Source organism: Anomaloglossus baeobatrachus, chromosome 4 (assembly GCF_048569485.1).
Source record: "Anomaloglossus baeobatrachus isolate aAnoBae1 chromosome 4, aAnoBae1.hap1, whole genome shotgun sequence".
Classification (NCBI taxonomy): Eukaryota; Metazoa; Chordata; class Amphibia; order Anura; family Aromobatidae; genus Anomaloglossus; species Anomaloglossus baeobatrachus.
In genome coordinates, this window is record NC_134356.1 from 414,074,754 (window position 1) to 414,098,439 (window position 23,686).

The following is a 23,686-nucleotide window of genomic DNA, read 5'->3' on the forward strand; positions in this document are numbered from 1 at the left end:
GTATACGATGAGATTGTAGAAGGAACTGACAAGTTTGGTGAAGGAAGCCTGATGACATTGGGTTGTTTCACAGCCAACGTAGTTGGATACTTGACCAGGATTGATGGTGGTTTCAATGCTGAGCTACAAGTGAGTATCCTACAAGATGACTTACTACATACACTCGAGTACTATGGGTATGAAAAGGATGACATAGTGTTCCAGTAGGACAATGGCCAGAACCATTCATCAAGATTGGTGAAGAATTGGTTCAATGACAATGAAGTAGAGGTGCTAGATTGGCATCCACAACTTCCAGACCTCAACCCAATCAAACACCACTTGTAGGTAGCGTTTTTGAAAAAGCTGTCTATATACCCAAGAGAGTCGACCAGTATGCACCAACATTGGGAAAGTGTATAAGAAGACCTGGGATCAGAAATCAGTCAAAACATACTTGAATGTCAAGGAGGCCATGCCCAAAAGGATTCAAGCAGTTTTGGAAACCAAAAGTGGATCAAAATATTAACAAAATAAGAAGAATTAAAACTTAGGTTTTTAGGAGCAAAACAGTAACAGTGCAGTGACATGACAAAAATCTGCATAACTAATCATATGCTAAATAGTTGCAAGTAAAATGTATGTATCAGATAGCCTTTCGATAGGTAGTCCCTCATTCGAAGTTGTAGTGGATGGTGAGATATTGCGCCTGCAAGTCAAAAGTTCAAAACATTGTTACCCTTTTGCTCATCAGTGTATAGTAGTGGATCCTCAGAGCTCACTATATACAGTATTATGTCCCCTTCATACAGTATAAGGTCAAAATAGCTCCTTATACACATTAAGATGTACTCCATATCTTCGGATACAAAGTATGATGGCCCCACAGTTCCCTATGCACAGTATGATAACTTCCATTCTCCCCTATACAAAGTATGGTGTCCATGTTAGTTCCTTTTATATAGTATAATGGCTCACATATCTCCCTATATACAGTATGGCGCTCTCATAACTACCAATATACAGTACAATATAGGGCAACACTTCTCCCCATATACTTTATGGATTGCCCGCATCTCAATATACACAATATAATGGCCCCGGCAGCTTTACTGTATACAGTGTGGGGCTCCCATAGTTCCCCTTTTTACGATAAAGGGCCCCCACAGCACCCTATATATAGTTGCAGTGCCTCAAAGCTCTCTTTCATTCACCGCAGTTCTGCTAAAAAAATGCAATAAGTGATCAAAACATTGTGTCTACCCCAAAATAGTATCAATAAAAATGTCAGCTCACAACATAAAAAACAAGCTCTCACACAAGCCATATATATATATATATATATATATATATATATATATATATATAAAATAAAACATTATCGGTTTCAAAAAATGACGACACAAGCAAAAATTGCTATTTTAGAAAATTCCAAATTTCTTTTCACACTTTAAAAAAAAAAAGCAATGACATCATGGTAATGCCATGATCATATTGACTTGGAGAACCGGACATTTCTGTTCTAAAATACATACCGTAAAAACAAAATCCCCCCAAACCATTCCATACAGTGCCTTGTGAAAGTATTCGGCTCCCTTGAATTTTTCAACCTTTTCCCACATTTCAGGCTTCAAACATAAAGATAAAAAATTGTAATGTTATGGTGAAGAATCAACAACAAGTGGGACACAATTGTGAAGTTGAACGAAATTTATTGCTTATTTTAAACTTTAAAAAAAAAAAAATAACTGAAAAGTGGGGCGGGCAATATTATCCGTCCTATTTACTTTCAGTGCAGCAAACTCTCTCCAGAAGTTCATTGAGGATCTCTGAATGATCCAATGTTGTCCTAAATGACTGATGATGATAAATATAATCCACCTGTGTGTAATCAAGTCTCTGTATAAATGCACCTGCTCTGTGATAACAAGATTTCCAAAACTTTAAACATCCCAAGAAGCACTGTGCAAGCGATCATATTGAAATGGAAGGAGTATTATACCACTGCAAATCTACCAAGACTCGGCCGTCCATCCAAACTTTCATCTCAAACAAGGAGAAGACTGATTAGAGATGTAGCCAAGAGCCCCATAATCACTCTGGATGAACTGCAGAGATCTACAGCTGAGGTGGGAGAGTCTGTCCATGGGACAACAATCAGTCATATACTGCACAAATCTGGCCTTAATGTAAGAGTGGAAGGGAGAAAGCCATTTCTCAAAGATATCCATAAAAAGTGTCATTTAAAGTTTGCCACAAGCCACTTACACCAAACATGTGGAAGAAGGTGCTCTGGTCAGATGATACCAAAATTGAACTATTTGGGCACAATGCCAAATGATATGTTTGCCGTAAAAGCAACACAGCTCATCTCCCTGAACACACCATCGCCACTGTCTAACATGGTGGTAGCAGCATCATGGTTTGGGCCTGCTTTTCTTCAGCACCGGCAGGGAAGATGGTTAAAATTGATGGGAAGATGGATGGAGTCAAATACAGGACCATTCTTGAAGAAAACCTGTTGGAGTCTGTAAAAGACCTAAGACTGGGACAGGGATTTGTCTTCCAACAAGACAATGATCCCAAACATAAAGCAAAATCTACAATGGAATGGTTCATAAATAAGCGTATCCAGGTGTTAGAATGACCAAGTCAAAGTCCAGACCTGAATCCAATCGAGAATCTGTGGAAAGAGCTGAAAACTGCTGTTCACAAACGCTCTCCATCCAACCTCACTCAGCTCCAGCTGTTTGCAAAGGAAGAATGGGCAAGAATTTCAGTCTCTCGATGTGCAAAACTGATAGAGACATACCCCAAGTGACTTGCAGCTGTAATCACAGCAAAAGGTGGCGCTACAAAGTATTAACTTAAAGGGGAAGAATAATATTGCCCGCCCCACTTTTCAGTTATTTATTTTTTAAAAACGTTTAAAATAGGCAATAAATTTCGTTCAACTTCACAATTGTGTCCCACTTATTGATTCTTCAACATAACATTATCTTTATGTTTGAAGCCTGAAATGTGGGAAAAGGTTGAAAAATTCAAGGGGGCCGAATACTTTCACAAGGCACTGTAATTGCAATTTGTTTTTGCAGTTTTATCAATCTTGGATTTTATTTTTCAATTTTCCTTTGATGTCAATCATAATTACAACTCATCCCGCAAAACAACAAGCAGAAAAATAAAAATGTTATGGTCAGAAGAAATTAAAGGTGCTAATATGTTAATATGCTAATAGGAGAAGTCCTAAGAGATGAACATTGTGTTATTTTTTAAATGTTATGGGGACCCTAGTAATTCAGTATAACTGTTTAAAATGGAAAACACTAGTGTTTTTCTTCTTTTGCTAGGAATCCGAATGATAGCTGTTGGAGTAGGAGCAGCAGATATGGATGAGCTGCGGTCTATTATGATGAACCGTAACTTGGAGGACATCTTTTTTGTCAGCTCCTTTGACGACTTTCCAACAATTGTACAGGAGCTGATAGAAACAGTATGTTCTGAGAGTGAAAAGCTAATAAAGATGCAGCCTGCAGAGGTAATATTATTTCATAAGATATTGTTCTTGTTTATATTGTCTTTGATAACGCGTTATGTATTTTTGTGACATGTATGATTTAATATTTAGGGCATTTGGCACGTAGTGCAGTTGACAATGCAGGCTTGGATTAGACAGAGCATTATTTGATTACTTGACCCAAATTTAATAAGGTCAATGTAATTAATATTACACATGAAACACCTGAGGTAATAACGACTTTACTAAGCAACATGCATTTAATAAATGCCCTGTGTATTTCTGTTTGTTTAAGAAAAAGCTACATGCACTCAACTGCATGTTTTTGCCTCATTGTCTGCATCATCACTACATCACAACTGCACTTTTAGGTTATAGCCTAAGCCTGATTTCACATAACATTTGCCACTACTGTACATTCAGTTGTCGAGGCTTACATTCAAACCCTTACAAATGCCAAAGGGTTCATTGAGCATAAAGCAACAGCCTGGACTGCTTGCCCCAAAGGGGCCTAACGAAGGGTGACCTGACTACGGAGGGATTGCAACAGGTTAATTTTGTAGAATGCACTGTGTGCGGAAAAAGTTGGTGGTGAGTTATCACGAACAGTTGGTTTTGGGGCTCTGGGGTTGGCCAGGAGGAGGATAGTTATAGGGTGATATATAAGGCAGGTACCCGGGGGGGGAGGGTGGTCATTCGGTACCTGGAAAAAGTCCAGAATTATCCCAGCCACTTACCCTACTGTTGAATCTTTAAGGGTCAGCACGAATAGATGGACCTGAAATTGCTTTGTCGCAGCAGTAGGCGGAAAGGATGGATGTCTTTGAAAGAGCAGGTGGGGAAACCCATTGCAGCAACGGGTTACCTCTAGTGGTGCAATGGCATGGTTGGATTTGGAAGGGAGTCCCTACTAGGCTAAGGTCCCAGCGGGACATTGGTATGGGCAAATTCAGCCAGGTGCTCTCGAGTCGGTGTGGTGCAACTAAGGATGGGGTGGTGGAGCTGGTATGGCAATCGAGCAAACGGGAGACCTTCATTTACCCCCTCCTTTTCTGGTGGTTATGCTAATGTAATATTGATCTATGTGCATGTTATTTATCATTTGTTGTTAATTAATAAATGAAGATGCTGTGGCCTTTACATCCAATGTCACGCAGTTGTGTCTTGGTTAGGTAAGAGTTCGGGAGCTAGGGGTGGGGTGGTGGTTGGTACGTTAAGGTAAGACAGTCTGTCAGACTTTCTGGAGTCATGATGCACAACAGAGCACACTGTGGCTCCATCTACGTCATTATAGTCAATGGTACCATCTGTGCATATGCCCGAATTCCATTTTTCGGGGGTTCGAATATCAACGCTAATGGAGTGACTGAAGGTAGTGGCAAATTCTATGTGAACCAAACCTAACAGGTTCAGATTATTAAAAATTCATTGATAAATAATGGCTACAACCTTAGTCATTCCTTAAGCTTGTGATCAGATCTGTCACTCCTCTTGGTATCTTTTTAAATTGTGTTACACTGTACTGTCTGATATTGTCTGTATATGTCCCCTCTGAATTGTAAAGTGCTGCAGAATATGTTGGCGCTATACAAATAAAAATTATTACTACTAATATAGGTTAATCCAATAATATATCAGAAGTTTTCAGAGAGGGAGTTTTGATGACCTCCACCTTTACATTCCCAGCAACTTGCATTTGCAATGCAATCACTTTCAATGTAGCAGCTCCATATCTCTGACCATGTCACGTGTGTGGCAGCCAAAGACCCCCTTGTAGTCCCAGCCTAATTGTGAATAGTATTGCTTGAAATCAGATCAGAATATACAGTATGTATTTTATATTAAATGAAATGATCTTATTCGATTTCAGACTTAAATCTTTGCAACTGTTTGATTGTTTTTTAGTCTATAACGACACTGTCAGAAAGTGAAGAGAATCCTCCCGAGCTGCCAGAGGGACCGTGCACATCACCGTGTACAAAAGTAATTGTTATTGCTCTTACCACCCATATTTCCAGTAAAATCATATTGTTTTCTTTAAATCCTAATGCTAAGTAAGGTTATTAGATTAGACAATTGGACAATAGGGGAGAATTTCATCCCTCTGTCAGCCCATCTCTTAGCATTAATATGGTACAGCTTTTAAATGAAGAAAAAAAAAACGTGCAAGGTCAAATACATTGAAAATGTCTGTGTTTTATATGGGGTTAAAGTATGGTTATACAAAAAAAGGTCTTACTAACACTTCAGTAACTGGTATTTTGCATTTGTATTAGTAAGACATTATCAGGAGTGAAATCTAGAGAGAGATAAAATATAACAGAAAAATTCACATCTATCGTGTGTAACTGCCCCAAAATATTGATGTGTGAATAAGGCTCTAGACAACCATCAGCTACTGCAACATATTAATATAATAGCTTGGCTAAACTGAAAGCAATATTTATTAAATGCTAACGTGGTGCTATAAATCTATTGGGAACAGATGTATATGTACATGGCAATGTGTTAAAGCACCACTTTAGTGTTTTTTATTGCACCTCTGGAGTGGTGATTTAAATCTAAGTCCCCTTCCCAAGGTCTTATACTCTCCCTCCGTCATCTTCATCTTCTATCACCACCTCTCTGGTCGGTCTCCTGCAATATGTGACCTGCCGGCTGCTCCAGTGCCTAATGGTGGGTGCCAAAGGCCACTACTCAATGTAAATCTATGAGAGCTTTATTCTGGCCTCATTCTGGATCTCATACACTTGCAATGAGAGCTTGCGACGTAACTTCTGACTTCCAGACAGTCAGAAATTAAGGGCACAAGATGGCGCAGCGTGACTGGAGCGATGCTGAAAAAAGATGAAAATGTTAGAGGACTAAAGCGGGCTTTACACACAGCGACATCGCTAGCTATGTCGCTGGTGAAAGTGTCGCGGGCGGGGAGGAGGGTGTCGGCACACCGCGCTCACCCCTTCTGCTCGGGTCCGGCGGCTGCTGCTCAGTGGTGGCTCGAGCGGTGGGCCGGATCCCGGGGGTTTCTCGAGCGGCACTCCTCGCCCGTGAGTGAAAGGGGGTTTGTTGGGTGTGGGGATGATTATTGTCCGTGACGCCACCCACGGTTGTGGTGAGTTCACCACCGCTGCTCTATGCGGGGCTCCCGGGGATGGTGATGCGGAGCAGCCAGGTGTTGTGTTGCCCCTCCGTGGGTAGGGGTTGGTGATCCCGGGGCCCGGTGATGCTGATGGAGGTGCAGGGCCTGGTGGGCGCAGGGACGCGGGGGCAGCGCTGTGCCTTGCGGCACTGTGGTACTCACTCAGCCTGAGATGTTGACACAGTTTTTACGGTAAAACAAACGGCTGGATAGACGGTCCCACGGACGGCTGCACTTGCTCTCCCAGTAGGTGACGGTGATGTCCCTTTTCCTTGCACCTTGGTGTACTTGTTGGTTGCGATGGGTCCCCACCGGTAACCCGCCCCCCGGCTTCAAGCTGGACCGGGGGAGCTCTACTCCTTGCCCGCAGGCGCTGGCCCTAAGAAACTGGTGCCGTGGTGGTGTCTCTTCTACACTGGCTGGGCTGTTGCCTTCAATCGGGACTTTGTTGTTGGGGGATCTACGTCCCCTTCACTGACGGATTCGGCAAATTATGGCGACTCCAAGCCTTGCCGGGGTCCGAGAGGCCCCTGTCCTGGTGCTGACTGTCCTTCGGAACACTGCTCCAGACCTCCGGGCACACAGCCAACAGGGTCCTTCCAGGAACTTCCAAACGGTCCCCCTCCAGACAGTCACCGCCGTTGCTGAGCTTGCTGACCTGGTCCTACACACAGCTGGACCCTTCAGGCTTTCTTTCTTTCTTATCACCTCACTTGCTTTCCTCCTTTACCACTTTTCTACTTTCACTACTTGTTTACTCCTTCACTTAGCTCCTCACTCTTGCTCCTCCCTGAGCTATCTCCATTGTTTACTCCTTCATGTCCCTCACTGGACTGCCTGGTTTCTCCCGCCTCCAGAGCTGTGTTCTCCTCGGTGGGCGGAGCCAACCGCCTGGCCCACCCCCTGGTGTGAATCATCAGCCTCTGGAGGAAGGCAACAAGGATTTTTGGTTAGCTTAGATGTTCCTACTTGGGATGTAGGGTGTGGTGGTGTGTGACCTGTGTCCCCTGGCTTGCCCAGGGTGACACAAAAGCACCCGCCCCCGTCGGTTGTGCATCATGGGCAAATCACTGCCCGTGGCGCACAACATCGCTAGGACCCGTCACACATAGTTACCTGCCTAGCGACATCGCTGTGTCCGGCAAACCGCCTCCTTTCTAAGGGGGTGATTTGTTCGGCGTCACAGCGGCATCACTAAGCGGCCGCCCAATAGAAGCAGAGGGGCGGAGATGAGCAGGCCGAACATCCCGCCCACCTCCTTCCTTCCTCATTGCGGGCGGCCGCAGGTAAGGTGATGTTCCTCGTTCCTGCAGTGACACACATAGCGATGTGTGCTGCCTCAGGAACGACGAACAACCTGCGTCCTGCAACAGCAACGATAATCTGGGAAAGGAACGACGTGTCAACGATCAATGATTAGGTAAGTAATTTTGATCGTTAACGGTTGTTCCTGCGTTTCACATGCCATGACATCGCTAATGAGGCCGGATGTGCGTCACGAATTCTGTGACCCCAACGACCTCACGTTAGCGATGTCGTTGCGTGTAAAGCCCACTTTAGAGTTAAAGCATCACTTCAGCGCTAAAAAAAAACCCCACTGGAGAGGTACTTTAATAACATAATGAGCCTCTGGGTAGATTATATACCATGTTTCCCAAAAAAAATACACTGTCATATTATTTTTTGCCCCGAAAAATGTGCTAGGGATTATTTTCGGGGTAAGGCTTATTTCTGGGGAAATACAGGTTGGGGTAAAAATGTGTTAGGACATATTTCTGGGGTAAGGCTTATTTCTGGGGAAAGTTTACCCCCAAAAAAGGCAGACCCCCCCCAGAAGATAATACTTACCAGACCCCAGACATTTGAGTTGCTCCCAGGTCCTCCTGTGATCCTCAGCAGGCGGTCCCAGCAGGTAAGCTCTACAGTGGTCCACCCCTGCTTTCAGCCTCTACTCAAACACACACATATCAGATCGCAAGCACACACACCTCAGATCACACAAAAACACACATCAGATTGCACACACAAACATCAGATTGCACACACACACAAAACATCCGGTAATGCCGGATGTGTATGGCATGTGTGTGTGAGTGAGTGCATTCCACCGTATTTCCTCGATGCATTCGACGCAGGTCCTCCCGTTTAGAGTCTGATGAGTATGATTGCGGGGTCTTCTGTCTTCTCTCTTTTGGGGGTGTCTGCTCTCTATAATGATAATGTTAGATAATGATGAAGTGTCCTGCAGTATTCTTTAACATTTTTAGCTGCATGGACACTTGATTATTGAACCACACCTAAGGCTTATTTTTTGGGATAGAGGTTATATTTAAACCTTACTCTGAAAAGGCAGAAAATTCCTGCTAGGGCTTATTTTTGGGGTAGGTTATATTTTCAGGAAAACATGGTATGTCTTATAGTCTGTACAGAAGCACAAGGGTCCAAGAGGTAAAGGTGAGCCCACTTCCGAATCCAAAGCAGCTTTTTTGCCAGACACTTTCAGACTGAAAAAGACTCATACTGTTCTTACAAAGGGTCCCTCTTCTGTCTTTGTCCGCCACTGCTTGTAGGAGGACTTTTTCAATACAGTAATCAAGAATTTAACAAGCATTTTGCCAAAGATTTCCAGTTGCTTTGATTTCCTAGTATTTAAAAAATTCTTAGAAATTGTCAAACAATGATTTCATAGCACATTTTTATAGTTCGCTATAAAATGTGCAAGCATGCTACCACCTAGTTTATTTTGTGCACAGAGGTATAAGTCTGTTTAGCATATTGTTTGACTGGCTTTCTTCCCAGTAAGTGAAAAAATATGGCTGAAATGGTACATAAAAGTCAACAATCAGCTTGCACTCTATATTAGGCCCCTTTCACACGTCAGTGATTCTGGTACGTTTTTGCTTTTTTTTAAACGTACCAGAATCACTGACATACGCAGACCCATTATAATGAATGGGTCTGCTCACACGTCAGTGATTTTTCACTGCACGTGTCTCCGTGCGACGTACCCGCGTGTGCGTGATTGCCGCACGGAGACATGTCAATTTTTTTCTGGCATCACTGATGTTCCACGGACCACGCAGTGGTGTGATCCGTGAAACACGTGCCAGAAAAAAACGTGCTTTTAAAATAAAAATCATTTTTACTCACCCGGCGTCCAGCGATGTCCTCTGCAGCCCGTTCTCCCTGCTGCTTCTGAGCCGGCTCATTATTGTCACGCATATTCATTATGCGCGACACAGCCGACCCGGAAGCAGCTGCTGCGGGGGTCACCGCTGGCCGGATGCTGCACCGCGGGAGCGATCAGCACCATGGAGAGCGGGAGCGGGCGTAGGTGAGTTAATCTCTAAGTGCAATCACGGGCCACGGAGAACGGAGCCCGGATTGCACTTAGACAACCCACGTGTGCCGTGAATCACGGCACACGCAGGGACATGTGCGTGTTTTACACGCCAGTGAAAAACGTCACTGTTTTTCACTGACGTGTTAAACGGGTCTTAGTAGTATTTGGGTTAATTTAGTTTAATATTCTGCATAAGAAGAAGCAGCATAATAGCAAGCATGTCTCTAGCTTTCTTTTGTGTCATTTATAAAATTAGTTTTAACATTGAATATAAACATTTAATCCAATTTTATTTTTTACTACAGGGGCAAAAGGGAGAAAGGGTAAGTTTTTCTTGGATTTCAGCATTTCCAATATTTACTCTTAAAAAGTTATGTATTTTTGCATAATAATTATGGATTTCATCTTAGATATATATGCTTATGTACCGTAATTGTTTTATGTTTTCTTACAGGGTGAAAAAGGTCTCCCAGGACAAAATGTAAGTTTGTAAAAGTATGATTTCTTTAAATTAATTAAATTAATGCGCAGGTTTCCGTCCTATAATAGCTTATTTCAGTTTCAATTTAAAGCGCATCTGTTATTTCTGATAAGTTTACAAAATAAGCTGTCTTTTGTGTGCATTTCATGATGAATAACACTGTTTATGGCCATTATATGGCTTGTTTCCCACATTTGTTACCAGTATTCCCCTCTGTGGTCATTTTACATCAGTACTGAGCTGTGTGACTGTGAATTCAGCATTCAAGAGAGATGAAGCCTTTGGTTGATGCTGCAGTATTTTCTGCCTAAAGGCCCCGTTACACGCAACGACGGATCTAACGATATATCGCCGGGGTCACGGATTCTGTGATGCACATCTGGCATCGTTAGCGATGTCGTTGCGTGTGACAGCAAGGAACGACCGTTAACGATGGAAAATACTCACCTTATCGTCCATCATTGACGTCGTTCCTTTTTAAAAAATCGTTGCTTGTTGCAGGACTGAAGTTGTTCGCTGTTCCCGAGGCACCACACATCGCTGCGTGTAACACCTGGGGAACGATGAACTGTAGCTTACCTGCGGCCGCGGGCAATGTGGAAGGAAGGAGGTGAGCGGGATGTTACGTTCCACTCATCTCCGCCCCTCCGCTTCTGTTGGGCGGCCGCATAGTGACGCCGCTGTGACACCGCATGAACCGCCCCTTAGAAAGGAGGCGGTTCACGCGACGTCGCTAAGCAGGTAAGTCCGTGTGGCGGCTCCAAACGATTTTGTACACCACCGGCAATGATTTGCCTATGACGCACAAACAACAGGGGCGGGTGCTTTTCACTAACGATATCGCTAGCGATATCACTGCGTGTAACACCCCCTTTAGTCTACCTGACCTGTCTCTGTTGAAATGATAGTGATAGTTAAAGGAAAACTTCACTGTTTTAATTAAAGTAGATTTCAAATCATACATACAATATTGAATAAATGTGTATGTTCTTTATTTGTACTAATTTTAATGTTTTACATATGCATTCCACTGGCCCTCTATTTGTAATTATGTTTTATCTATGTCTACAGACTTTCACAGGTTTACAACCTGGGGGATTTGACCTTTTCAACATGAACACAAAAGGAGAGAAAGGAGAACGGGTAATATGATATTCCTGGACTAATATGTTCAAACTAATATAATTATACTTACTGAATAATGTGCTATATCAACATTTAAAGCGAGTTAAAGTGATCTGTAGATATGTTTCTTTCATGTTTTCAAGATTTCTGAGCAAATGTTTCATTACATGATGTTTAGTTCCTCATTTAGTAGTTTCCACATTTTCGACAACTAGTTTTACTTTTGCCAACACCTCAGTAGATTATTTTTGACATATATACCTGGAAAATCTCATGAATAAATCTTACAAGCCCATAAATGTCAATATCCAAAGGATGCATTCAGTTTTACTTTTGCCATCCATGTCCTGTCAAACCTCTCAAGGCTCATGGCCTGGTATTAGATGGAAGAAAGTGTCACTCCAGATTATAAAAAGGAAATAATATAGCGATATCCTGTAGTGGAAGCTTCAACTTATACTACACTTAGGCCCCTTTCACATGTCAGTGATTCTGGGACGTTTGTGCTTTTTTTAAATGTACCAGAATCACTGACATACGCAGACCCATTATAATGAATGGGTCTGCTCACACGTCAGTGATTTTTCACTGCACGTGTCTCCGTGCGGCGTACCCGCGTGTGCGTGATTGCCGCACGAAGACATGTCAATTTTTTTCTGGCATCACTGATGTCCCACGGACCACGCAGTGGTGTGGTCCGTGAAACACGTGCCAGAAAAAAACATGCATTTAAAATAATAAACATTTTAACTCACCCGGCTTCAGCGACGCTCTCTGCAGCCCGTGCAGCCTGCTGCTTCTAAGCCGGCTGATTACTGTCACGCATCTTAATGATGCACGACACAGCTGACCCGGAAGCAGCTGCTGCAGGGGTCAGCGCCGGCCGGATGCTGCATCGCGGGAGGATTCAGCACCACGGAGAGCGGTAGCGCGCACAGGTGAGTTGATTTCTAAGTGCAATCACGGGCCATGGAGAACGGAGCCCGGATTGCACTTAGACAACCCACGTGTGCCGTGAATCACGGCACACACAGGGACATGTGCTTGTTTTACACGCCAGTGAAAAACGTCACTGTTTTTCCCTGACGTGTGAAACAGGCCTAAAGAAGAGAAACAATAGAAATGCTACCAATAAAAACAAACAGTAACATTAATCATAAAAGATGAAAATGTCTCTTGCAGTAAGCAAATGTCTGGCAAGTACAGAATCCAGGGCTGTATGACCAACACACCCACCACTCACATTGCTATAGCTCCTCCTGCAGGCTCCAAGCTGCCCTGTGTCTGGAAACTTACAATTCAGCACCCCTCTCACACCGGCAATTTCTGGTGCTCGTTGTGGACCAAATGTCTTCACATGCAAAGCCTCTAGTCCTCTTCAGGCTGCTCTACTGGTAGTAAAATTAGAAAGTACCTATAGGGATCATCTGATTAAAAAGGAGAGGTCCCCAGTATTTAAATACTATACTTACAGGAATTTCACTTCTAACAAAATTTATGAAGCCACAGAGGACATCACAGATGTTGCTCAACTGGTTTCTTTCTCATCAATGGGAGCATAGAGTAATTATCAGAGCATATACATTTTCATAAAGATACCATTGTTGACTTGCATTTGTTTTCTTTCTGGCTTGCTTCCTCGTAATTGGACTAATTTTTTAAGTATATTTTATAAATGATCCCTGAAGAGGATTGTTAGCAGTTTGCTACATCTTGTGATATTAATATCTTTTTTTTAACAAATCACAATAATAATAATAATGATAATCATCATCCATTTTTCTAGGGTCTACCTGGCCAAGATGGTGTTCCCGGCCTTCCAGGACGTCCTGGTCGAACAGGCCCTCCAGGTCCACCAGGTCTAATGGTAAATATATTATAAATCCAGTCTATATATATTCAAGTGTATGTGTTTATGACTATGCAAATAAGGCAAATGGACAAGGGTTATTTTCACAAAATAACCTTTGTCATATTCATAGGATAAGCAATAGCTTTCAGATGAGTGGAGGACGGATTGATGGAAGTCTCACTAATCTTGAGATTGAGTGACTGAAGTGTCCATGTTTTTTTTGACATGCACAGTGATATTTTAGATTATCCTGTTTATAAGGAGATTAACACAGCTCTCTAGAAGTAAACTAGCCCTACAGCCCTTGCATTCAGATAGGATGGGGGTTCTGGCAGTCAAACCTAATCATCAAGATGTGTCACATCACTGATGACCTTTTTTTTAACATTATGCCATCATCAAAAACCCTTTAGAGTGAAAAGTATCAATTAAAAATCTATGTAGAAGAATTTTATACTATAGTTGTATTCTGTTAAAGAGTTAGCTCTTATCCATGCAATACCTGATAACTTCTAAATTGGTTGGGATCTGACTCTTGGTGATCAGTTAGGTTTTCAGCAGTCAGACCCCCACCAATCTAGATGTTATCACTAGGGATGATCGAATACCTCAAATATTCGGTTTTGCGAATATCCAACGAATAGGTCGCCGCTATGCAAATATTCGATGCGCAATGTAAAGGCCCCATTACACGCTACGATTTATCTGACAATATGTCATTGGGGTCACGGTTTTCGTGACGCACTTCCGTCTTCGTTAGCGACGTCGTTGTGTGTGACACCTACGAGCGACTCCGAACGATCTTAAAAATAACGAAAATCGTTGATCGTTGACACATCATTCAGTTTCAAAATATTGTTCATCATTTCGAACGCAGCAGACATATTGCTACGTTTGACACCCTGCCAACGATGAACAACATCGTTAGTGCATTCGTCATCAGTGACACGGGCGTGTCATTACGAGCAATGCTCCACGCCTCCTCTGCTCTGATTGGTGGTACCAACTGCGTGCTAATTTGGCAGGCATGGTTGCCGGAATCATTGGGAGGATTGCTGTGTGACGGTATCCACACGACCGCCTTGTCAAACAATATATCGCTGAACAATGTTGCGTGGTTTGTGAGATGGGTACGTGTGACCGCTACAAAATGACCTATGAGCGAACCCAGCAAATCGTAGCAACGATCTGAGCGTGTCACATCGCTAACGAGATCGCTAGCGATATTGTTGTGTGTAAAGTGGCCTTAAGTCTATGGGAAGCCCGAATAGGTCCGAATAGTTGTTATTCGGGTTTCCCATAGACTTACATTGCACATCGAATAATCGGGAATAGTCGAATAGCGGCGACCTATTCGGCAAATATTCGCAAAGCCGAAAATTTGAGGTATTCGGTCATCCCTAGTTATTACCTAACCGGATTGGTGGAATAAGAACTGGATTGATGCTTTAATCTATATACCTTTTATCACATGAATTTATATTTATGTTGTATGTAAACAAAATGTTATATGATTAAACTATAACCTACCGTAATATTATACAACTTTCTATTTATTTTCTTTTAGGGTCATAAAGGTTTCCAGGGAGACACTGTAAGTATATCGTTAGAATTGAAAGCTATGATTTTTCTTTGCAAAAAATTCAGCCCCATGTAAGTGATTGGGAATGAGCTAAAACGCAAGACACAACCCATAAATGGTAACACAGCTGTTTCTGGAATAAAGTCAAACAGTAACAAGGGTTGACATTGAAATAGATATAAACCAAAGAAGACTCACTGAAGCTCATATGATATATATTATTAAAAATGTACATTTTTACTATTTGAAAAAAGGTAAATTATGTGGCAAGCAATATTCTTAAAATGAAAAATAAAATATCACATACATTCAATTAGAATAAAACTTGGTGAACCCTTCTATGTATTAATGGAGTATGGACAAATTATCAATGTATTCCTATTTTTGGGGATTTAAATCTGTTGGTCAACAGATAGAAAAAAAACAGCTTGATATGGAAATTGGCAAGATAAAGTCAAGATCACAAGCGACCTGTGCTGTTGAACAGGGGTAGGGAGTTCTTGTGTTTTTTGAAGATGTGGACTGAAATGTATACAGGATGATGAAACTGTCTGATGTTGTAGCCATAACGGTTGATTTTTAGATTTTTTAATACTTTTGCAGTGGGTTTTGAAGACTTACCCTATTGACTTATATTGGTTTCACTGGGAGGCCGTTGCCCAGTTCCGTAACCCTGGGGGTCGCTTGAAGGGGGTTATGTACAGAGGCATATTTATAAAGTTTTTATCGTGACGCTACTTGCGGGTTTCGGTTATGTGGATGGTACCGCCGCTGCACAGTTTCTCACTGCTGGGGCTGATGTTAGTGGCAGCCTGGATGTTGGGCCCTCCACAAGTAGGGCCGGAGTGAGGCGTGGAAAGAAGGTAGGCCACACAAGGGATTGCAGTTTAACTGGGTTCTTTACTCACAGCAGTTTGATAGCTCCCCGGAGGAAGGCTGGTGCTCACCGCTGGTTCCCTTAGTCCTAGCGCCGGTTAGGGGACCTAGTGGATTCTTTCCCCTGCACCCTTCTTTAGTTGGTGGGTCCCCATGGCTTGGAGCGTCTGGGGGTCCCCTCCTGGTAGTCTCTCAGTCTTTAGTCCATATGGCGGCAGTTTGAACCCTGTAGGGTCGGTGTTCTGTTCCGGTCCCTGGTTCTCCCGTCACTGCTGATGCCCCCGGACTTTACAGTCAGTGAGCTCCTGGATGGTCCCCTCACTGTGCCAATTTTATCAGGTCTTCTTGGAGCATTTGCCTGACCTAGGGATCTGTACCCCGTGGGTGCTATGGTTCCGGGAGTACTCCACCGTACTCCAGCAGCAACCACACGCCGGGGCCATCAGGTCATCGTCACACACTCCTGTCAGTACGGTTACGTCAATCTCCTCTCACTTCCACTCACTGACTCTACTGACTGTCTGACCCCTCCCACCTGGTTGTTGTCTAGTGGACTGGATCAACTCTACCCCTGGGTGGCCATCCATTGGGTACAACTCTAATCTGTCACCAGTCCTTGGGGATGGGGAATAACTGGGATTATATTATGTTTTGGTGTTACCGTCACTGGTCTTCTGGGTTCCTGGAGGTAGGCCCTGCATCTTTGACAGCATGCAGTACCTTGTAGCTCCTGATGGCTTCAGGAGTGCTACATTCCCCCTTGTTAACCTGTGTCCTCGTGCTGCAAAAGTTACACAGGTTAACACTTTAAATTTTCAAATATTGAACATTCTTCCCGCGCAGGGAAGGCATTTTTTTAAACGTTTTTAAACCAGGACTACCCTTCCCATCAACCACCACCCAAAGGTCCTGGTCAAAAAAAACCCTAGGAGGTATGTCACCGGTTTCCATGGCGACTGGGTTTCGGCCGCCTCTGCCGCAGACCCTTTCTGTGACCTTTTCCTCTCTTTGATGGTGATGTCAATTAATGTCCTTTTTGCAAGGTTGTACTCTGGTAGTAGGCACAACTGGTGCAACTATTTATTTATTTATTATTTATTTATTTATTAGTCAAACTTGTATCCGCCCCTGTCCAAAGACTCAGAGCGGTTCATTTACAAACAAAAGTTTTTACTGCTGCCAGTCCTGAAGTCTTGGTCCATATTATCAAACCATTATGAAAAACACATTAAAGGCAAAAAACAACATTTTAAACTGAAAACATCTGGTAGTCTAGCAGGTTATAGTTACCAGGGAATTGGGAAGAGGCCATCTGGGTTGACTGGCCTCCTGGGATCAGCACTTACGGTCTGAGCACACTGGTCCAGTGCACCTCTACTGCCTCCTGGTGGCAGCTGGGGAACTGGTGCTGTTGTAGAAGCAGGGGCTGGTTTCTCTGCAGCGGCCCCTGCTGGACATATCACTACATCCAGGGCTTACCAGCCCCGCTCCCCATAGTGGCGAGTGTAGGTGACCACATCACCTGGATGGATGTCACGACCGGGGTGTCCTTCAGGGAGATGGGGTCTCACATCCTGGCGGGAGATGAAGATTCACTCCATCAGACCAGGCTCCGCAATGAAAGATAGGAACAGTTACTTATGATTAAGGACTTTCTGTTTTTATGTACTGGTCCAAAACGCGTCAAGTCACCTATGACTTAATGTTTACCTTGCGGTTTTCCCCACAAATTTTTTAAATGCATCAATAAAGAATCTTTTTATATTTTATCGGAATTTGTGCTGGGTACATACCTTTATGCCTTTTCTTTTCCGCAATGAAACCCCATCCCCTTTTTAATAATAATAATAATAATAATAATAATCTTTATTTCTATAGCGCCAACATATTCTGCAGCGCTTTACAATTCAGGAGGATCATATACAAACAAGTAACAGTTATAGAAATACAAAATTTTTTAGACTGAACTGCTCCACAACTCCTCGGTATAACAGGCCCTGTGCCCTGCAGATGGCACGCCGCAGGCGCTGCTTTTCCTGGAGGTATCTGGCCTCTGCCTGTGCCTGCTGGGCCTCCTGCTGCTCCCGCTCCTAGGCCAACTGGGTAATCATGGCCTGGCATGCCCCATGGGTGTCCTCCTCAACACGGGCCCGCTCCCAGGTGGCGATCGCTGCTCCCTCATTGCTCAGTTCAGAGGTTTCTATATCTGCGACCGGGCAGCTCGCTGCCGGGTCCTCAATAGCAACTTTGGACAGTACATGGGGATCGTCCGCGGAGGCGGCATCCTCCTCCGTGGCTCCCGGTGAAGGTGTTGCCTGATCGGTCTCGGCCAAAGAAGGCAATGCATTCTGGTCCTTCTCAGCTGGAGAAGGCGATGCGGCCTGGTCTGGTCTGGCTGGGTCAGATGGTAGTGTGGTCCGGTCGACAAACAGTGTCAGCATTCGGGTTGCAGCGGTCTGGGAGGTTTCTGGTGCCATCTGTGCCATCGATGCCCGGTGCACGTGGGCCTGCATGACGGCCACCTCTTTCATCATCTCCGTTCGCAACTCTGCAATCTGCTGGAGCAGCTGCGCTCGCATCGTCCAGCACAACCGCTGGCCTCAGCCTCTAGCCTCTCTGCCGTCCAGGTCCTGGAGTGACCTGGTTTGTTCTTCTGGTCATCTGGAGTTGACATTCTCCTGATGAGTCTGGGAGCATTCTGTCACAGGGTTCTTGGTCTCCCTGCTTCCAGTTTCGTTTTACATGTTGAACACTCCCAGGGGCAGGGTTTCTCTTCGCGCCCTTTTCACCACAGTTATGGCGCAGTTGTTTTTTCACACAAAATGGCGACAGTTGCACAAGTCACAAAAACAGTCCGTAAGGCGCACATCACCCAGTTTTAACGGGTCTAGTCCAATCCTGTTCATGACGCCAGAAAGTTGACTCACCCCAGGGCTATGGGATACTCGGTCCCGGGCCATATAAACTGGGATTATATTATGTTTTGGTGTTACTGGCACTGGTCTTCCGGGTCCCTGGGGGTAGGCCCTGCATCTTTGACAGGATGCAGTACTTTGTAGCTACTGATGGCTTCAGGGGCGCTACATAGTCATTAGATTCCAATGTGTTAAGAAATTTTAGCAATCTAAAGAAATCTGTACAAAAACCAACCAAACACAAACAATACAAATGGTATTTTAAAAAAGGGACAGTCAAGTTTGATATTTCTGCAGTCAATCATCACTGAATATGTGTGGGCTGATTTGGCTGCATGTGTTTAGCCACAATATCTGCTGTCACCCTAAAATTGACATTTAAAAAAAAAAGTATAGATAAGAAGTATATATAAAGCTAGTTTGTCTAAAGGCAGAAATGTGGTACCAGCCTTATCCATGGACCAATCATTGCTTGTAAAAAAACATCTTAAACAATTCCTTTAAGGCTACGTGAAAGAACAAAGGAGAGGGGCTTGAACTTATCCAAGCAATTCATAATACTGACTTTTGACTTATAACACATTTAGTAAAAAGTATATTGTCCTGTTTTACTTTTAGGGGCCTCTAGGTTATCCAGGATCTCCTGGACCAAAGGGGGACAGAGTAAGTTTTTCTTCAACATTCTACAATAAGGATAATTTATTTACATTTTATTGTTTCATTTAGTTTATCTGTAGCTTCTATACACTTCCATGTAAAGGGCACCACAAGAGTGGTCTTCTCACCACTGAAGTATAAGGAGAATACAAAGACTGGGAATTGTGGAATTATGGGTGTCAATAGCCTTCTGTTCTCCGAATATGTGTGGGTCTCAAAGTTGGAATTTTCAAGTATTTGGGACGTACATCATTCCCTGTAGAATACCCTTGTAGGCTGACTGTCATTAAACTAATATTTTTGTTTTATCCAAAGCTCAGTCAAGTTGTAGTCAGATGGTAATGATGAGTGAGCACTACCATGCTTGGGTGCTCAGTACTCATAAGCAGTTGGATGCTCGGATGGGTGCAAAATATTCCAGAAAAATCGTGGAGTCCCCCTTTGACTGCCATAATACTTGAGTCATGCCCAACAAAGCATCCAACTGCTCGTTAGAAGTACTAAGCAACCGAGTATGGTAGTGCTCGCTCATCAGTAGTTATTATATTCATAATTCATAAGGTTTTTTGGGGGGGAGTTAAATCTTCCTAATAAACTATCCTTATAGTACATCAGTAAAAAGGGCAATGCACAGGCATGGTCATTTGTCATTGAATGATATGGAGAATGCAAAGACTGGAAATTGTGGGTGTCAATACAACTCTGCTCTCCAGAGAGGTGAGGGTCTCAGAGGCGGGAACTGCACTTTTTTGTCATTTATGGCATTTGCTGTGGAATACACTTTTTTTTTTTTTTTTTAGAAAATTAGTGTTTTTATCAAACATTATTAGAGGTTCTTGTAAGAAATCTTGACAGACTTTTAATTTTTCAACATGATCTTTTGGTATCCAATCCAAACATAAAGCCACATGGTCATGAATTAAGGTCTCATATGGGTCACACCGGATAGGACATGATAGAAACCTCCAGTGTGGCCACTGAGACAGCACACTCCAAAGATACGAGAAACACAAGAGCACTAGGAGTATTATTGCAAATAGTGTAAATTTATTAAATATAAATAAATGAATAAATAGAATAGGGTAATAGGACATTACACGCATAAATTCAGGGAATAAAAATCTGGGTCCCACTGACCATAACAATGTACACAATAAAGGGCAGAGGCGAAGCTATGGCTCAAAACCGTGCATCAATATATCATAATGGTGCAAGGTAACCACTAGGGAGGATAGAGTTAACACCCATACATATAGATGACATCCATAGGCTCCATCACATCCATGCATGTAGCGAACTAGCAAGTGATGCTCAAGTGAGCACATAAGCATGACATGAGAAACAATAAACAGATGTAAAGAACATGTAATAAGTGACAATGTGGTTTGGGCACATAAGATGTCTACGGGGCCAGGGCTGCATATATAATAGTAAAGTATTAAGGTGAATAGGAGCCCGTGCCAAACTAGCTAATCGCTTACCAGAAAAAGTGGTGGTTCAGGGGAGCCAGACCAGTCCAGAGGGGACCTCCGACGGCCGTTTCGCGGGTAAAACCCGCTTCTTCCGGGAGGAGTAAGTGTGGTGTGCAAGAGCGCGCCATCCTTTTAAGAACGCCACCCGGTCACGTGATATCAATCACATGACCGGATGTCAGGGAAGACCGGAAGGCCCGCGCCGACTCACAGCAGGATCCCGGGCTGAGCACCCAGTGCGCATGCGCGGGATATGCCGGGAAAACCCAGCAACACCCCGGGCAGCGCATCCAGTGCGCATGCACGGGAAATGCCGGAGGAAGCACCGAGCCACCGCTCCCTAGCAACAGGAGGGATGCGAGGCGCAGGCAGCCACGGCAAGCAGAGGGCACCAACACCCAGTGCATGCCGGACATAACGCGCATCGCACCCCCCCTGGTGGCGAAATGGGGAGGACAGCGGGACTGGAAAGTATGGTTCACCTAAAATCCCAGTAGTCTGCCGCAGGTAATATACATCATCGAGCAAAAATGCCATAGGGCTCAGGGAGGGGACGCGTCACCACAGACGAGCCACATGATTGATCCAAATGGAAAATAATACCTGCGGGAGTCGTGGTATAACAAGGGTAATAAATTCCAATCCAGCCGCCATGCCCAAGTCAAAAAGGATGGATATACAACAAAGGAGGTAGAAGAATATATAGGAATAAACATATGGAACCATATATATATATGTTCATAAAAAATGTTAAAACATACAATCATATAGTACATGTCACAAATGGGGCTTGAAATGTAATTCAAAAAGCCCATGAAATTAGAAGAGATGTCACATTCCGAACATCAATAGTTCATATGTTGAATGCACATTCTGGTTCCTTAATCCAAAGATTTTCTTTATTCAAAGTCCTCCATTCAGGTAAATTCATGCTTCTTGATTTGTTAAATAATAGAAAAAAAGAAAAAAAAAAAGAAAGGGGTGAGCACACCGCATAAATCACCACACAGGATGACAGAAAAGACCTGACAAAGGAGATAAAATACATAAAGTGAGTAAAACACGAAAAATAATCAATAAAAACACAAATATGGATGAGAGAATCATAACACTCTGGTTACCCGGATGACAATTCCAGTCCTCCTCAGGACCGGGGGTATGTAATTTCGTAGTCTTCAAGAGTATCAGTTTCCAAAAAATAGGACTGAGGATTGAGAAATCAAAGACCAGAAAGAAAGAGGAGCGGCGGAAGGGCCACGGAGTCCAGCAAAAATAGCCAATTTGGCCTATAGAAAAGGGGCATAACTAATGGACTCATTGAGACCGGCCGGAGTTAGTGTACCTAAGGTGGAAATCCAGCGGGTCTCAGTTTGAGCTAAGCGTTTCTTCAAGTTGCCCCCTCGGATGCCCCCATGTATGACGTCTATGCCCAGGACCTTTAGTGACCTAGGATTACATTGGTGCACAGCCTTAAAGTGTCTAGGCAAGGTTTTCAGAGTTGAAATGTCAGCAACTGTTTTAGCCCCACATATGTCCCTTACATGTTCACGTGTACGGACACGGAGTTCTCGCGTAGTTAGGCCAACATAAATCAAGTGACAGGCACATGTAGCATAATAAATGACATGGGTGGTTTGACATGAAATGTGCTCCCTGATCTGAAAAGTGCGCAATCCATCAGCGGAGGTAAAAGAATTCCCCCTACTGATGTTGACGCATGCCACACAGTGGCCACATGGAGTACACCCCCTTCTGGGTACAACTGAGCCAAGAAAATGTTTAGGAGGGGTGGGGACATAATGGCTGCGCACCAATAGGTCCCGAAGATTCCTAGATCTCCTCGACGTCATAGAGGGGACATCAGGGAGGCAGTCTCTAAGTGCTGGTTCAGACTGCAAAATCGGCCAATGTTTGGCAAGTATATCACGCATGTTTCCCCACTGTTGATTGTGGGTGGATATAAATCTGATGGTATTATCGAACCTCCTCAGTTTAGATGGAAGGAGGAGTTGACCCCGGGTCTTACAACTGGCACGGTTATAACCGTTCTTGATGGCTCTCTCACTGTATCCACGGTCCCGAAATCTCTCTCTCAGATCTTCTGACTGACGCCGAAAGTTGGCCTCTGTTGAACATATCCGCCTCATCCTGAGGAACTGACCAATCGGGATTGCCTTAATAGTTGAATAAGTATGAGCGGATGATGCATGAAGTAGTGAATTTACAGAGGTCGATTTCCTGAATACATCAGTCTGGATGACCCGGTGTTGGTCTAATTCCAGACTAATGTCCAGGAAATCGACCTTGTTAGGATGATATTGATAGGTTAATTTAATGTTTTACGGGTTATAAACATTGTTATGGTCAGTGGGACCCAGATTTTTATTCCCTGAATTTATGCGTGTAATGTCCTATTACCCTATTCTATTTATTCATTTATTTATATTTAATAAATTTACACAATCTCCTATGATCTTTTGGTATAGGGAGAACCTGGCTATGTGCTTGGAGGACTCGATGGAATGGCTGGGCTTGGTGGCATTCCTGGATCCCCTGTAAGTATATATGTCTTTTACTGTAATCTTGTGTAATATATTTTCATATATTTAATTAGTCGTATTCCTTTTATTATTAAAGTGTGTATTGACTAAAAATTAGCAAACATATGTACTAACATAGAGTTCATTGGTATCAGTTTTTAGATCATGTGTGTAGTTGGATTTTTTTTTACTTTCACTCATCATAATA

General features: G+C 43.4%; 1 protein-coding gene across 1 annotated transcript in view; it reads left to right on the forward strand.

Annotated features, from left to right (window-relative positions):
- The window catches only part of LOC142302455 (uncharacterized), a 593,189-nt gene that overhangs the window by 134,526 nt on the left and 434,977 nt on the right, over positions 1–23,686 (forward strand). Inside the window, exons 24-32 of the mRNA XM_075343517.1 lie at positions 3,330–3,517; positions 5,402–5,479; positions 10,284–10,301; positions 10,433–10,459; positions 11,531–11,602; positions 13,371–13,451; positions 15,004–15,030; positions 19,428–19,472; positions 23,425–23,493. Of these exons, the coding sequence (XP_075199632.1) occupies positions 3,330–3,517; positions 5,402–5,479; positions 10,284–10,301; positions 10,433–10,459; positions 11,531–11,602; positions 13,371–13,451; positions 15,004–15,030; positions 19,428–19,472; positions 23,425–23,493 (605 nt within the window). The remainder of the gene's footprint in view (positions 1–3,329; positions 3,518–5,401; positions 5,480–10,283; positions 10,302–10,432; positions 10,460–11,530; positions 11,603–13,370; positions 13,452–15,003; positions 15,031–19,427; positions 19,473–23,424; positions 23,494–23,686) is intronic.